A 14,421-nucleotide genomic window follows, 5' to 3' on the forward strand; every position below is an offset into this window, starting at 1 on the left:
TGACCACTGAGTTAGGAGAAATACAGGAGGGATGCTACTCTGAAGACCAAGTGAAGTTTTAATAGGGAGGGAATGGTCTATTCTGTCAAATGCTCCTGACAAGTCCAGTATGATTAGGATTGAAAAATGTACATCTGGGGGCGGCTGGGTGGCTCAGTCAGTTGAGCATCCATCTTCAGCTCAGGTCATGATCTCACGGTTGATGAGTTTGAGCCCCACATCGGGCTCTGTGCTGATAGCTCAGGGCCTGGAGCCTACTTCAGATCTGTGTCTCCCTCTCTCTGTGCTCCTCCCCTGCTCACACTCTGTCTCTCTCTCAAAAATAAATAAATATTAAAAAAATAAAATAAATAAAAAGAAAAATGTACATCTGATTTAACAATGTGTAGGTCACATGTGGCCTTGACAAGAACAGTCTGATTTAGAGCCTGGAGCCTGTTTCCGATTCTGTGTCTCCCTCTCTCTCTGCCCCTCCCCCATTCATGCTCTGTCTCTCTCTGTCCCAAAAATAAATAAACGTTAAAAAAAAAAAAAAAATTTTAAAGAACAGTCTGATTTAAAAAATGAATGACTACAATGAACTCCTACAAATCAATATGAAAAAGACAACCCAACAGAATAAGGGAAAAAGCATACAAATAGGCAATTCATAAGAAGATGCTCAATTTCAATGGTGATGAAATTAAATAAAAACAGGGAAACATAAACTTAAAAAAATAACATTTCACATATATGAGGCAGCAAAATTAAAATCTAACTATATAGTGGGGAAGATACAAGGAAATGAGAACTCGCAAACACTACCAAAGAAAATGTAAATTATTATAATCACATTGGAGGACAATTTGGTAGTAACAGTAAAGTAAGGCGGATAATGTACAACTTCTCCAACCTGGTAGCTCCACTTCTGAGTATACAACCTAGGGAAATTCTCCCACAGAGTACAAAAAAAAAAAAAAAACAACCCACAACCATATGTAAGAATGCTCCATGCAGCACTATCTGATAGTGAGAAATTGGAAACAACTTAAAAAACATCAACAGAAAAATGAGTTAAGTAAAATGTGAAATAACCATAAATTGCAATACCAGAAAGTAGCTAAAATGAATGAACTACAGCTATGTATCAACAACACATCTCAAAAACACGTTTAATACAAAAAGAAAGTACCAGATGACAGTACACCATGACACAATTTATATAAGCTTTAAAGCTGTAATACATATATATTAGGAAGCTAAAGTTAAGGAAAAAACAAAATTAATATGTCCTAAGGATAACTGATAAACATGGGTACTGATTTTATTAAAAAATTATACTGTACACTGAAATACTTAAACATATATCTGAAATATTTAATGATTATTTTATTGTATTTTTAAAAAACAACCAAGAAGTGAACCACCTGCAAAACCGCCTGGGTACCAGCTCGTATGTTTTGTTCTGTGGCTTCTTCGGAGGCATTATGAAGAACATCTTGGTAGGTGCTATTTTTTGTCCAAGTAGAATTTCGAACATGATCAGCAACATCAGTCCCATTTTCCTGAAGAAAAATACCAAGTTTTTCATATTTCATTAAGAATGCTGCAACAAGATAATAAGCTGAAGAAGTAAACTGGAAATTATTGGGTCCTCCTACTAAGCATCTTCTCAAAATAAATGTTTCCTTTGATTACAAAAGCAATATATGTTCACTGTGAAAAAGGTTCTTCCCATTGACAAAAACAAAAAGAAAACAAAAAGTCATCCCTAAGAGACAGAAATTTTATCATTTCAGATATAGGGACATTTTTCTATGGATATAATGTATGAATCTCCCTTCTGTAACTCACACACTTAAGAATAGGATTATATTACAGTTCTGTAAAACATGAATTCCATTCTAAAGTAAATGACAGAATCCAAATAACTTATTTTTTAAAAATTTTTTAATGTTTATTTATTATTGAGAGACAGAGACACAGCATGAGCATGGGAGGGACAGAAAGAAGGGGAGACACAGGATCTGAAGCAAGCTCCAGGCTCTGAGCTGTCAGCACAGAACCTGACGCAGGGCTTGAACTAAGAAACCCCCAGATCATGACCTGAGCTGACGTCGGATGCTTAACTGACTGAGCCACCCAGGCGCTCCTAAATAACTTGTTTTTTAATGTTTATTTATTTTTAAGAGACAGAGAGCATGAGTGGAGGAGGTGAAGAGAGAGAGGGGATAGTGGATCCAAAGCAGGCTCTGTGCTGACAGCAGCAAGCCTGACGCAGGGCTCGAATCCATGAACCATGAAATCATGACCTGAGCTGAAGTCGGACGTCAACTGACAGAGCCACCCAGGCGCCCTTGGAATCCAAATAAATAAATCAACAGAAAACAGTTTCTATTTGTTTTACTTTAGAGTATTAAAATTCTTATTACCCAAAGACAGAGAATATTAGGTACTTCAAACCACTAAGACTGTATCTTTCTGCCTGAGTGTTAGCTGTCAAACACCTTGCAGACTAAGGAGTTCCTTTAGGTGAAAAGCCGCAAAAACAGACTCAGTTTTGTTCTCTTTTATTTATTAATTTTTGTTAAGTTTCTTTCTAGCTATTTTCTGCTTTTGGTCATTCCTCAACATCTTCAAACAGTCTCTTGTTTTTTGAATATTCTGTCTAGAGCTTATAAGTGCAATATGCAGGGGATTTATTAGTCTAATACAAACTACTCTGCCATTACCGAAGTAATGGAAATCAGCTCTGTCTGCACAGCCAACACAATATACCACAGTATACTATACCCCTTCTCTTAAACCTCATAATCCTATGATCAGATATCTACTGAACATTTCTTCCTGAATGACCTAAAAGCACCTCCAACTCAAAATACTTAAAAGTTTATTAACCATGTCCTCCCCATTCTTACCAACCCCTCTAGGCACCATAGTCACCACCACCAAACTTGCTTTTGTAAAAATTCCTAGTCATATGTGAATGGCAACTACCCTGTTGCAAAAGAAACAAACTTGGGACATCTCCCCACTCCTCATTTCTCTCAGCCAATTAATCATCAAGGCATATTGATTTTACCATCGAAGCAGCTCATATCTGTCTTCTTCCTTGTATTTCCACTGCAATTTCCACTGTCCTGGGTACTTATGTCCCTTCTGAACATTGCTAATATTTCCTAACTAGTCTCCTTGCCTCCAATCTACCTTCCATTCTGGGCTTGACATGATCTTCTGAAATATATAACTATCCATGCCATTCTTCTATTCATAATCCTTCAAAGGCTTTCCATTATCTATAATGTAATCCAAGTCACTACAATGGCATATAAATTCTGGCATACACATATAGTATGTTCATACAGAATGTATATATATAATATATATAGTTATGTACAGTAGATATATTTAGGGTCTCTCACATCTTTGTAGATGCTATTCACACCATGTGGTTCCTTCCCTATTTGTTACATGCACTTCATATTATACTACCTCCTGCATGAAGATTTCTCTAAGCCTAAGTAGAGTTAGGTATTCCCTATTTCAGACTCTAGGATCATAGCAATATTCTTTTATAATATTTATTTTTCATGTTTGTCTTCTTGCTAAACCAGAAGTTATGTGAAGGTAGAAAAGATATCTTTTCATGTTTGTATCTCCAACATTGGTTCTCCATGAGGGTATTACAATATTTTACAGGGCACTCTAGGAGTTTGCTGTCACAAGAATGGAGAATATCACTGAGATTTAATAGGATGAGCCAGGGAATGTTAAACATATAACAAGATGCATGACAGTTTGCGCACACACACACACACGGTATTACATGTCTTTTAAGTATCTCACAGATACTAAGTGAATAAAAAAACACATGTATAATTATCCTAATCTGTAACAACTCCATTTTATAATTAAAACCAAATTTTAAATCATTATTATATATATTAAATTTATCAGAAATATAAATCAGTGATTTATAGTCGCTGACAGCTCAGAGCCTGGAGCCTGCTTCAGATTCTGTGTCTCCTTCTCTCTCTCTCTCTCTCTCTGCCCCTCCCCCACTTGCACTCGTCTCCCTCTCTCAAAAATAAACATTAAAAAAAATTTTTAAAAAAAGGAATTTATGCTTAAAGAATAAATGATACCAGGTACTCAAATTTCACTTCTCTGTCTTCCCTCCTCTTTTTTTCCTCTATGAGTAAACTCCAGTCTCATCATAGACCAGCTTATTCTGCACTTAAGGATTTTTTTTTTTTACACTGCAATGAGCAATAGTATGAAAATTTCCAAGAAAGTATTCAGAATATTCTGGGTTTGTGATAAGTACCAAACTCCTAGAATAAGGCAGGTTAAGGGAGAATTGTAGTTTGGTAAGCATCCTTAAGGAATATGTATTATAACATTCATTTTTATCTAATGCCAGTTTTATATATTATACCTTTTTTACTTAAGTATAATTGACATACAATTATTTATACAAGTTTCAGGTATACAACATGGTGGTTCGACATTTATATACATTATAAAATGATCACCACAATAAGTGGAGTTACCATCTGTCACCTTACAAAGTTATTATAATTCTACTAACTATATCCCCTATGCTGTACTTTATATCCCTGTGACTATTTTATAATTTGAAGTTTGTAGATCTTAATCTCTTTCACCTATTTGGCTTATCTCTCCCACCTTTCCTCCCTCTGGCAACCACTGGCTGGTTCTCTATATTTATGAGTCTGGTCCTGTTTTATTTCTTTCATTTGTTTTGTTTTTTAGAATCTACATCTAAGTAAAATTAAATGGCATTTCTCTTTCCCTGACCTACCTCACTTAGCATAATACCCTCTGGGTCCATCCGTGTTGTCGTAAATGGCAAGATTTCATTCTGTTTTAGGTCTAAGTAACATCTATTGTGTGTGTGTGTGTGTGTGTGTGTGTGTGTGTGTGTGTTAACAGAGAGAGCACATTTTCTTTATCTATTCATCTACCAATGGGCACGGAGTTGTTTCCGTATCTTGGCTACTGAAAATGATGCTGCAATGAACATAGGAATGCATATATCTTTTTGAATTAGTGTTTTCATTTTTTCAGTTAAATATACCCAGAAATGGAATTAATGGATCATATGGTATTCTTATTTATAATTTTTCAATTAATCTCCATACTGTTTTCCATAGTGCACCAATTTGCATTCCCACCAACAGTGCAGAGAGTTCCCTCTGCTCCACATCCTCACCAACACTTATTTCTTGTTTTTTGATACTATCATTCTCACATGTGTGAGGTGATACCTCACTGTAGTTTTGATTTGCATTTCCTTAATGATTAATGATGTTGAGCATTTTTTCATGTGTCTGTTGGCCCTATATCCTTCTTTAGAAAAATGTCTATTCAGGGTCTCTGTTCATTTTTTAATCAGATTGCTTGGGTTTTCTGGTGTTGAGTTGTAGTTCTTTATATATTTTGAATATAAACCCCTTATTGGATATATCATTTGCAAATATGTTCCCCCATTAGCTAGGAGGCAGTTTTGTTTTGCTGATGGTTTCCTTTGCTATGCAAAAGCTTTTCAGTTTAATGTAGTACCAACCATTTATTTTTGCTTTTATTCTCCTTGCATGAGGAGGCAGACCCCCCCAAAACAAACAAACAAAAGCAAAAACAAAAGCAAAAAAACATTACTAAGACAGATGTCAAAGAGCTTAATGCCTACGTTTTCTCTTAGGAGTTTTATGGTTTCAGGTCTTACACTTGAGTCTTTAATCCATTTTGAGTTTATTTTTGTGTATGGTGTAAGAAAGTGGTTCAGTTTTCCCACACACTTACTGAAGAAGTAGTCTTTTCTCCATTGTATATTTTTGCTTCTTCTGCCATAGATTTTTAAGTTTATTTCTGTATGCTGTGATTCAACTTATTTATTAGTTTTAACAGTTTTTTGATGGAATCTTTAGTGTTTTCTATGTATAGTATCATGTCATTTCCAAAGTTTTACTTCTTCCTTAACAATTTGGATGCCTTCTATTTCTTGTTCTCGTCTGATCACTGTGGCTAGGACTTCCAATACCATGTTGAATGAAAGTGGTTAAGAATAGACATCCGTATCTTGTTGTTCCTGATTTTAGAGGAAAAGCTCTCAGTTTTTCATCTTTAAGTATGATGTTAGCTGTGGGTTTTTCATATATGGCTTTTATCATGTTAAAGTATGTTCCTTTTTGCTGAGAGTTTTTATTATAAATGGTTGTTGAATTTTGTCAAGTGCTTTTTCTGCATCTATTGATATGATCCTATGGTTTTTACCCTTCATTTTGTTAATGTGGTATATCATGTTGATTTGCAAATGTTGAACCATCCTTGAATCCCCCAAATACCACTTGATCACGGTGAATGATTCTTTTAATGTACTGTTGAATGCAGTTTGCTAATATTTTGTTAAGGATTTTTATATCTGTGTTCATCAAACATACTGACTTGTAGTTTTCTTTTTTTTGTATGGTCTGTGTCTGGTTTTGGTATCAGGGTAATGCTGGCCTCACAGAATGTATTTGGAAGGTTTCATTACTCTTCAGTTTTGGGGAATAGTTGGAGAAAAACAGGTATTAACTTTTCTTTAAATGTCTGATGGAATTTGCCTGTGAATCCATCTGGTCCTGGACTTTTGTTAGGAGTTTCTTGATTACTAATTCAATTTCGTTACTAAAAATTGTTCTGTTTAGAATTTCTATTTCTTCCTGATTCAGTTTTGGAATACTGAATGTTTCTAGAAACTTACTCATCTTGTAGGTTGTGCAATTTGTTGGCATATAATTTTTCAAAGTTGTCATATAATTTTTCATAGTCGTCTCTTACAAATAGCTTTTGTATTTCTGTTGTATCAGTTGTTGCTTCTTCCTCTTCATTTCTGATTTTATTTATTTAGGTCCTCTCTCTTTTTCTTGATAAGTCTAGTTAAAGTTACCAATTTTATCTTTTCAAAGAACCAGCTCTCAGTTTCATCATCTTTTCTATTGTATTTTTAGCCTCTGTTTCATTTATTTTTCCTTTCATCTTTATTTCTTCTACCAACTTTTGGTTTTATTCTTCTTGTTCTATCTAGTTCTTTTAGGTATAAAGTTAAATTGTTTATTTGAGATTTTTCTTGATTCTTCAGGTAGGCTTGTGTTTATACAAACTCCTTAAAACTGCTTTTGCTGTGTTCCAAAGATTGAGGAACATTGTCTTCGTTTTTATTTATCTCAAAGTATTTTTTTAATTTTTAATTTTTTTTTTTTTTTGAGAGAGAGAGCACACATGCCAGCAGAGAAGGGGCAGAGGAAGGGAGAATCTTAATTTTTTTTTTTTTTCAACGTTTATTTATTTTGGGGACAGAGAGAGACAGAGCATGAACGGGGGAGGGGCAGAGAGAGAGGGAGACACAGAATCAGAAACAGGCTCCAGGCTCTGAGCCATCAGCCCAGAGCCCGACGCGGGGCTCGAACTCACGGACCGCGAGATCGTGACCTGGCTGAAGTCGGACGCTTAACCGACTGCGCCACCCAGGCGCCCCAAGGAAGGGAGAATCTTAAGCAGGCTCAAAACTCAGTGCAGAGCCTGATGTGGGGTTCAATCCCACAACCCTGGGAATCATGACCCAAGCCAAAATCAAGAGTTGGATGTTCAATCAACCAGGCCACACAGGTGCTCCCAAGGTTATTTTTTTTATTTCTTTGCTGACCCACTGCTTGTTTAGTCTCCATGTCTTTATGCTTTTTCCAGTTTTTCCTAATTTATTTCTAGTTTCATAATGTTGTGGTTGGAAAAGATGCTTGATATGATCTCAACCTTCTTACATTTACTAAGACTTGTTTTGTGGCCTAATACGTGATCTATCCTGCAGAATGTTCCATGAGCACTTATAAAAAATGTGTATTCTGTTGTTTTTCAATGGAATGTTCTGTACATATTTATTAAGTCCATCTGATCTAATGTCTCACTCAAAGTCACTGTTTCTTTATTAAGTTTCCGTCTGTTGGGGTGCCGTGCCGACAGCTCAGGGCCTGGAGCCTGCTTCTGATTCTGTGTCTCCCTCTCTCTCTGCCCCTCCCCTGCTCACACTCTGTCTCTGTCTCAAAAATAAATACACATTAAAAAAAAATTTAATTTTCTGCCTGGACAATCAATCCATTGATGTAAGTGTGATGTTAATGTTCCCTATCACTGTATTACTGTCAATTTCTCCTTTATGTCTATTAATATTTAAATATTTAGATGCTCCTATATTGGATGCATGTATATTTACAAATACATTCTTTTGTTGAATTGCTTCCTTCATCATTATGTAATGCCCTTCTTCTCTTTTAGTCTTTGTTTTAAAGTTTATTGTGTCTGATACAAGTATTACTACTCCAGTTTTATTGATCATTTCCATTTGCATAGGATATCTCTTCCATCCCATCACTTTCAGTCTGTATGTGTCATATAGGCAACATACAAATGGGTCTTCTTTTTTAATCTATTTAGTTACTTTATGACTTTTGATTGAGCATTTACTCCATGTACATTAAAGTAATTACTGATAGGTATGTACTTATTGTCATTTTGTTCATTGTTTTCTAGCTGTTTTTGTAGTTCTCTGTTCCTTTCTTAGTGTCTTGCTATGTCTTGATGACTTTCCTCAGTATTATGCTTGGATTTCTTTATTTTTTGTGCACCTATCATAGGTTTTTTGCTTGTGGGTGCCATACATAAGGTTCGTGTATAACACCCCATGTATATAGTCATATATTTTAAGTTGAGGATCACTTAAGTTCAAATACATTCTAAATGCATTACATTTTTACCTCCCCTTCATCACGTATTAGGTATTTGACACCATATTTTACATGTTTTTTGCGTATCCCTTACCTATTTATTTTAAATGTAGCTGATTTGACTACTTTTTTCTTTTAACCTTCATGCTAGCTTTACAAGTGACTGACCTATTTCCTTTATTATATGTTTGCTTTTACCAGTTGTAGGAGTGCTGACAATACTGACTCCACCTGTGGCTCTCCATCTTGTTCATATTCATTCAATAACCTGTCTTGGGCTACATGTTCCAGGCCCTTAGAGATTAATATACATACTTTAAAAATGTCTTCCAAGGCTGGGATGGAGGGAGCCCGCTTTGGCCTCCCATGAATCTGTTAGAGATATCACAGTCTTTTTCCTCCATGATGCACAGGTGGTACCACAAGATCTATTTAAAGGTTACCTGTCAATTAGGTGCATGCAAATCTTTTGAGGTGCATGCGAGCCCTTTGATCACATAATAACACCCTTCTGCGCATCTCTTGTCCCATAAAATATGTGGGCTTAAGGTCCAGACTCTGTGGAGAATAGCTGTACAGCACCTAAATCATTGTCTGCCTGACCCCTGGTCAGTAAGTTACAATAATAAAACTCTGTAAACCATATGGAGTTGCCTTCTTTGATTTCCAGTCTCAAAATGTTTTCTCAGTTTTGAGAATACTTTACTGTCCCTCCCCTACTTTCTCATACCAGTGAAATGTTTTCCTCCTTTCATAATTTTCTTACTTCTAGTTATGGCTTCTTCTTTTCTGCATAAAGATGTCATTTTAACATTTTGTAAGGCTGTGCTGTGTGATGAACACTTCTAACTTGTTTGTCTGAGAATCTCTCTCCAGTTCTGAATTATAGCCTTGCAGTATATTCTTACTTGCAGGTTTTTTCCTTTGAGCACATTAAACATTTCAAGCCACTCTTTTTAGGCCTGCGAAGTTTTTGCTGGAAACACAGTTCAGAGTCTTATAGGTAGGTGTTCCCTTGTATGTAAGTTGCTTTTATCTTACTGCTTTTAAAATTGTCTCTTTGGGGCACCTGGGTGGCTTAGTCAGTTAAGCATCTGACTCTTGATTTTAGTTCAGGTCATGATCTCACAGTTTGTGGAATCCAGCCTTGCATCAGGCTCCATGCTGACGGCATGGAGCCTGCTTGGGATTCTCGCTCTCCCTCTCTCTCGGCCCCTCCCTGGCTGGCATGTGCACACACACACACAGTCTCTCAAAATAAATAAAAAAAAACTTATAAAAAATAAAAATAAAAATAAAATTCTCTATCTTTAACTTATGGCATTTTAATTCTTATGTGTCTTGTGTGGACATCTTTGGGTTCATCCTATTTGGGGCTATCTATGCTTCCTGAACGTGGATGTCTGTTTCCTGCCCCAGGTTAGGAAAGTTCTCAGCTGTTATTTCTTCAAATAAGCTCCTTTCTCACTCCCTTCTTTTGGGACCCACTATAATGCAACTGTTAATACTTTCAATGTTGCTCCAGAGGTCCCTTACCTTATCTTACATAAAATTATTTTTCCTTTTGCTGCTCAACTTGGATGATTTCCACTATTCTGTCTTCCAGATCACTGATCCATTCTTCTGCATTCTCTTCCTGAGTGTTGATTCCCTCTGGTGTATTTTTCATTTGAGTTATAGTATTCTTCAGCTCTGATTTTTTTTTTCAACGTTTATTTATTTTTGGGACAGAGAGAGACAGAGCATGAACAGGGGAGGGGCAGAGAGAGAGGGAGACACAGAAACGGAAACAGGCTCCAGGCTCTGAGCCATCAGCCCAGAGCCTGACACGGGGCTCGAACTCACGGACCGCGAGATCGTGACCTGGCTGAAGTCGGACGCTTAACCGACTGCGCCACCCTGATTTTTTAAAAAATATTTTCTATCTCTTTGTTGAAGTTCTGAATTTATCCACTCTGCTCCTAAATTCAGTGAGCATCTTTATGACTATCACTTTTAACTCTTTATCAGGTAGATTGTTTAATTCCTTTTTAGTTATTTTTCTGAGATTCTTTTTTTCTTATTCTTTCATTTGGAACATATTCCTGTTTCCTCATTCTGTCTGACTCTGTGTTTGCATTAGGCAACACATTAGGCAGTAGGTCAGCTACATCCCCTGTTTTCAAAGGTAGCAGCCTTGTGTGGAAGGTGTCCTCTGGGGTCCAGAGGCACAATCCCCTCCCCTGCCATCACCAAAACCAGGTGCTCTTCTCTGTGTGCAGCATGCACCCTTCAGTTGTGAATGAGCTCTGACTGCTTGGACATTCTGGTAGGCAGGGCCTGTTGGTTGCAGTGCCCAGGCAGGACTGCTATAGGTGCACTGGTGGGAGGAGTTGGACCTTGGCACAGCTGGCTGAAAGGCCCAGGCATGATACTGTGCGTGTGCTGGTAGACAGGACCAGTCTCTCATTTCCCCAGGGCAGGAGTCACTTTGGAGGGACACCAGTCCCAGTCAATGCTGCCCACTGGGTGTGGCAGGGTGGGAGCAGCTTAAGAGGGAGTCTGCTGGAAGGGTGGACTGGTTTTGCAGGGGAATGCCAAGGTGGGGCAACTGGTGCTAGCAATGTAGGTGGAGAGTGTCAGAACTGGAGCCCTTAAGATTGCTAGCTAAATAAGGGCAAGAAAATGGTGCCTACTAGTGTTTCCATTTCCAAAGAAAAGTCCCTACAGACCCCTGCCCCTCCAGCATATGCCCTAAAATTAGTCAATAAATATCCTTCATGTATAGCTCAGGTGCTCTGCAAACTGCTGCCTCTGTGCTGGGTGTGAGTGAGACTGTGTGCGGGACCTTTAAGAGCATTATCTCAGTTTCCTATAGTCCTCCCCAACCAGCACCCCCCACCCACACCAGCTGTCCCAGACTTAAGGCCCAATGATTTTGAAAGCTCCTAAAGTTAAGTTCTGCTGACTTTCAAAGCCAGACATTGTGGGGGCTCATTTTTCCTGTGCAGATCTCCTGGGTGTGGGTGTACAATGTGGGGCTCAATCCCCTTGCTCCTCAAGAAAGGAACCTCTGTGCCTGTGCTATCAAACCACTTGTGGGTTGCTGGGCGGGAGGTTTGGTTCCCAACCTGACTACCTCTCTGCCACACTTACCCTTCTCAAGGTGGCTTTTTCTTTCTTCTTTTTTAAAGTAAGCTCTACATACCTAGCATGGGGCTCAAACTCACAACAGTGAGATTAAGAGTCACATGCTCTACCAACTAAGCCAGCCAGGCATCCCATATTTTTTTCATTTATCTTTAGCTATGCAAGAGCTGGTCTCCTAGTCCTCAGGTCTTTCTCTGTGAGTGTCCCTTTGTATGTAGTTGTAGCCGATATGTCCATGGGAAGAGATGAGCTCAGGATCTTCCTGTACTCTGCCACCTTCTTATTAGTCTCAATTATTACACCTTTTATAATGGCATCTAATTTTGATCTAGACAATGAATTAAAGAATCAGTATATAACCTCAATATTAATTTTTCAAAGTTGTGACATCAAAGAGCTTTAAGACAGGGTAACTGAGGTAACTACCATATTACCTAAGCTGCAAAATATATTAAAAGGTATCTTTAACTTCCTATTAAATATATGTATGTTCATGTGTTATACTTTCATGAAAGTCTCATCTATTAAACTTATACTAAAATATGTAAGTATTATCAGTTTACCTCTTCTCTCTTTTCTCCTTCTTCCATTGAAATAACATGGTCTGTGACATTGTCAATACAAGGTAAGTCTGAAGAGGAGATCACAATTTCTTCAGGCTCTTGCATAAACAAAGGTTTTTCTTCTTGCTGGATCCATTCTTGATATACTTTCACCACTTTTCTCATAGCTGCTGCTTCACAAATTGGTAATAAAAATGCCTAGTGGAAAAAAAGAAAACATACATGGTGATACTTTTTTCTTTGCCACAAACCGCTAATACATGCATTTTTTATCTTGTTATAAATTACGATATAAATGACTCTTAAAAAGTCAATCAATTCATTGTCAGAAAGAGACTTTTGTCTCCAAATAATTTGTATATACGATGACACAGAAATGCTTTTGGTAGGGGCACCTGGTTGGCTCAGTCAGGACAGCATGCAACTCTTGATCTCCAAGTCGTGAGTTCAAGCCCCATGTTGGGTGTAGTGATTGCTTAAAAATAAAATCTTAAGAAAAAGAAATGCTTTCGGTAGATAGACACAGATTTCAAGTGCAAGAAGCCAAGATTTGTTTCAATTGTGCTATCTCAGAATGAAAATATTCGTTTCATGAAATAACTATGCTCCTACAAAGCTTAATATAAATATCACTTTTGATAATATACATTTGTAACTTATTATTTTTTTAGATTACTACTACAATAAACTTTGATATGGGAACTTAATTAAAATTAAATCTGACTCCAAGAAGTAATACAAATTACATGTAAAAGGCAACTATACGCATATAAAGAAAAAACATTGCAGTTTTATTTCATTTTACATATAATAAAGTTAAGTAAGTTAAATAATAAGGCAAATACTTAAAATATTAAAAGGAATATCTTACAATTATTCTTTCCTTTATGTACTTTTCTGGGTTGCTTTAACTTTAAAAAAAAGTAAACATTTTCATCACAAAAATGTAACATATTCACAATAAAAAAACTTTTTACACAATTCAGGCAGGCAAAAACAAAACAGTAAAAATACTCTTTTTTAAAAAAAAAAATTTAACGTTTATTTATTTTTGAGAGACAGAGACAGAGTGAGTGGGGGAGGAACAGAGAGAGAGAGAGGGAGACCCAGAATATGAAGCAGGCTCCAGGCTCTGAGCTGTCAGCACAGAGCCCGACGCGGGTCTCGAACTCACAAGCCATGAGATCATGACCTGAGCTGAAGTCAGATGCTCAACTGACTGAGCCACCCAGGGGCCCCAACAGTAAAAATACTCTTAATCTCACTACCCAAATTCCTTTCTTTATGCATGTTTGTGTTCATGTGGTTACATTTTTACTGGACTTTCTCTTTACACACAGAAATGGAATTAAATTGCTTTTAATTTTTCCTTTTACAACCAGTACCTATTAACTTCAACTCTAAAAGCCACAAGACCTTTACCTAAAACCCTGGCACTTCCTCCTATAGAGCTATTAGTAGGTATATTTAATAATTATCATGGGGTCAAGTACTTTATCTGAATGAAACTAACCAAGAAAATCAGCTTTCCAAGATAACGATGAAAAGTTAATGTGTAATATCAACAGGACATTTAATGCAGTTTTGGTAACTTTTATTTATTTGCTGTTGTTAATTCCCTAGCAATTTACATACTTGCTACTTTCTTTTATCTAAAAAAACAAACCCACTCCCAAACTCTCATTCTCATATTCTAGCAGCTTAATGGTCAATGATATGATTTGGATCATCACTGTCTGCTCTAAGAAGCATTCTTAATTGCAGCATTCATAATTGCATTCATAATTGCAGCAACATCTCAGCTTTCTTAAAAAGGTTCAAAGTATAGGGGCACCTGGGTGGCTCAGTCGATTAAGAGTCCAACTTCGGCTCGGGTCATGATCTCATGGTTTGTGGATTCAAGCCCCACACGTCGGGCTCTGTGCTGACAGCTCAGAGCCTGGAGCCTCTCTCCAGGGAGATTC

The 14,421-nt window shown here is 37.1% G+C and overlaps 1 protein-coding gene across 11 annotated transcripts in view; it reads right to left on the bottom strand.

The window, feature by feature from the left end:
- RALGAPA1 (Ral GTPase activating protein catalytic subunit alpha 1) overlaps positions 1-14,421 on the bottom strand; it is a 277,975-nt gene that overhangs the window by 186,671 nt on the left and 76,883 nt on the right. For all 11 annotated transcript variants that reach the window (XM_043556003.1, XM_043556001.1, XM_043556002.1 and 8 more), the window contains exons 11-12: positions 12,458-12,655; positions 1,407-1,544 (exon numbers count right to left, since the gene is read on the bottom strand). In XM_043556003.1, coding sequence (XP_043411938.1) covers positions 1,407-1,544; positions 12,458-12,655 — 336 coding nt within the window. The remainder of the gene's footprint in view (positions 1-1,406; positions 1,545-12,457; positions 12,656-14,421) is intronic.

The sequence above is a fragment of the Prionailurus bengalensis genome, chromosome B3 (assembly GCF_016509475.1).
Source record: "Prionailurus bengalensis isolate Pbe53 chromosome B3, Fcat_Pben_1.1_paternal_pri, whole genome shotgun sequence".
In the NCBI taxonomy this organism is placed as follows: Eukaryota; Metazoa; Chordata; class Mammalia; order Carnivora; family Felidae; genus Prionailurus; species Prionailurus bengalensis.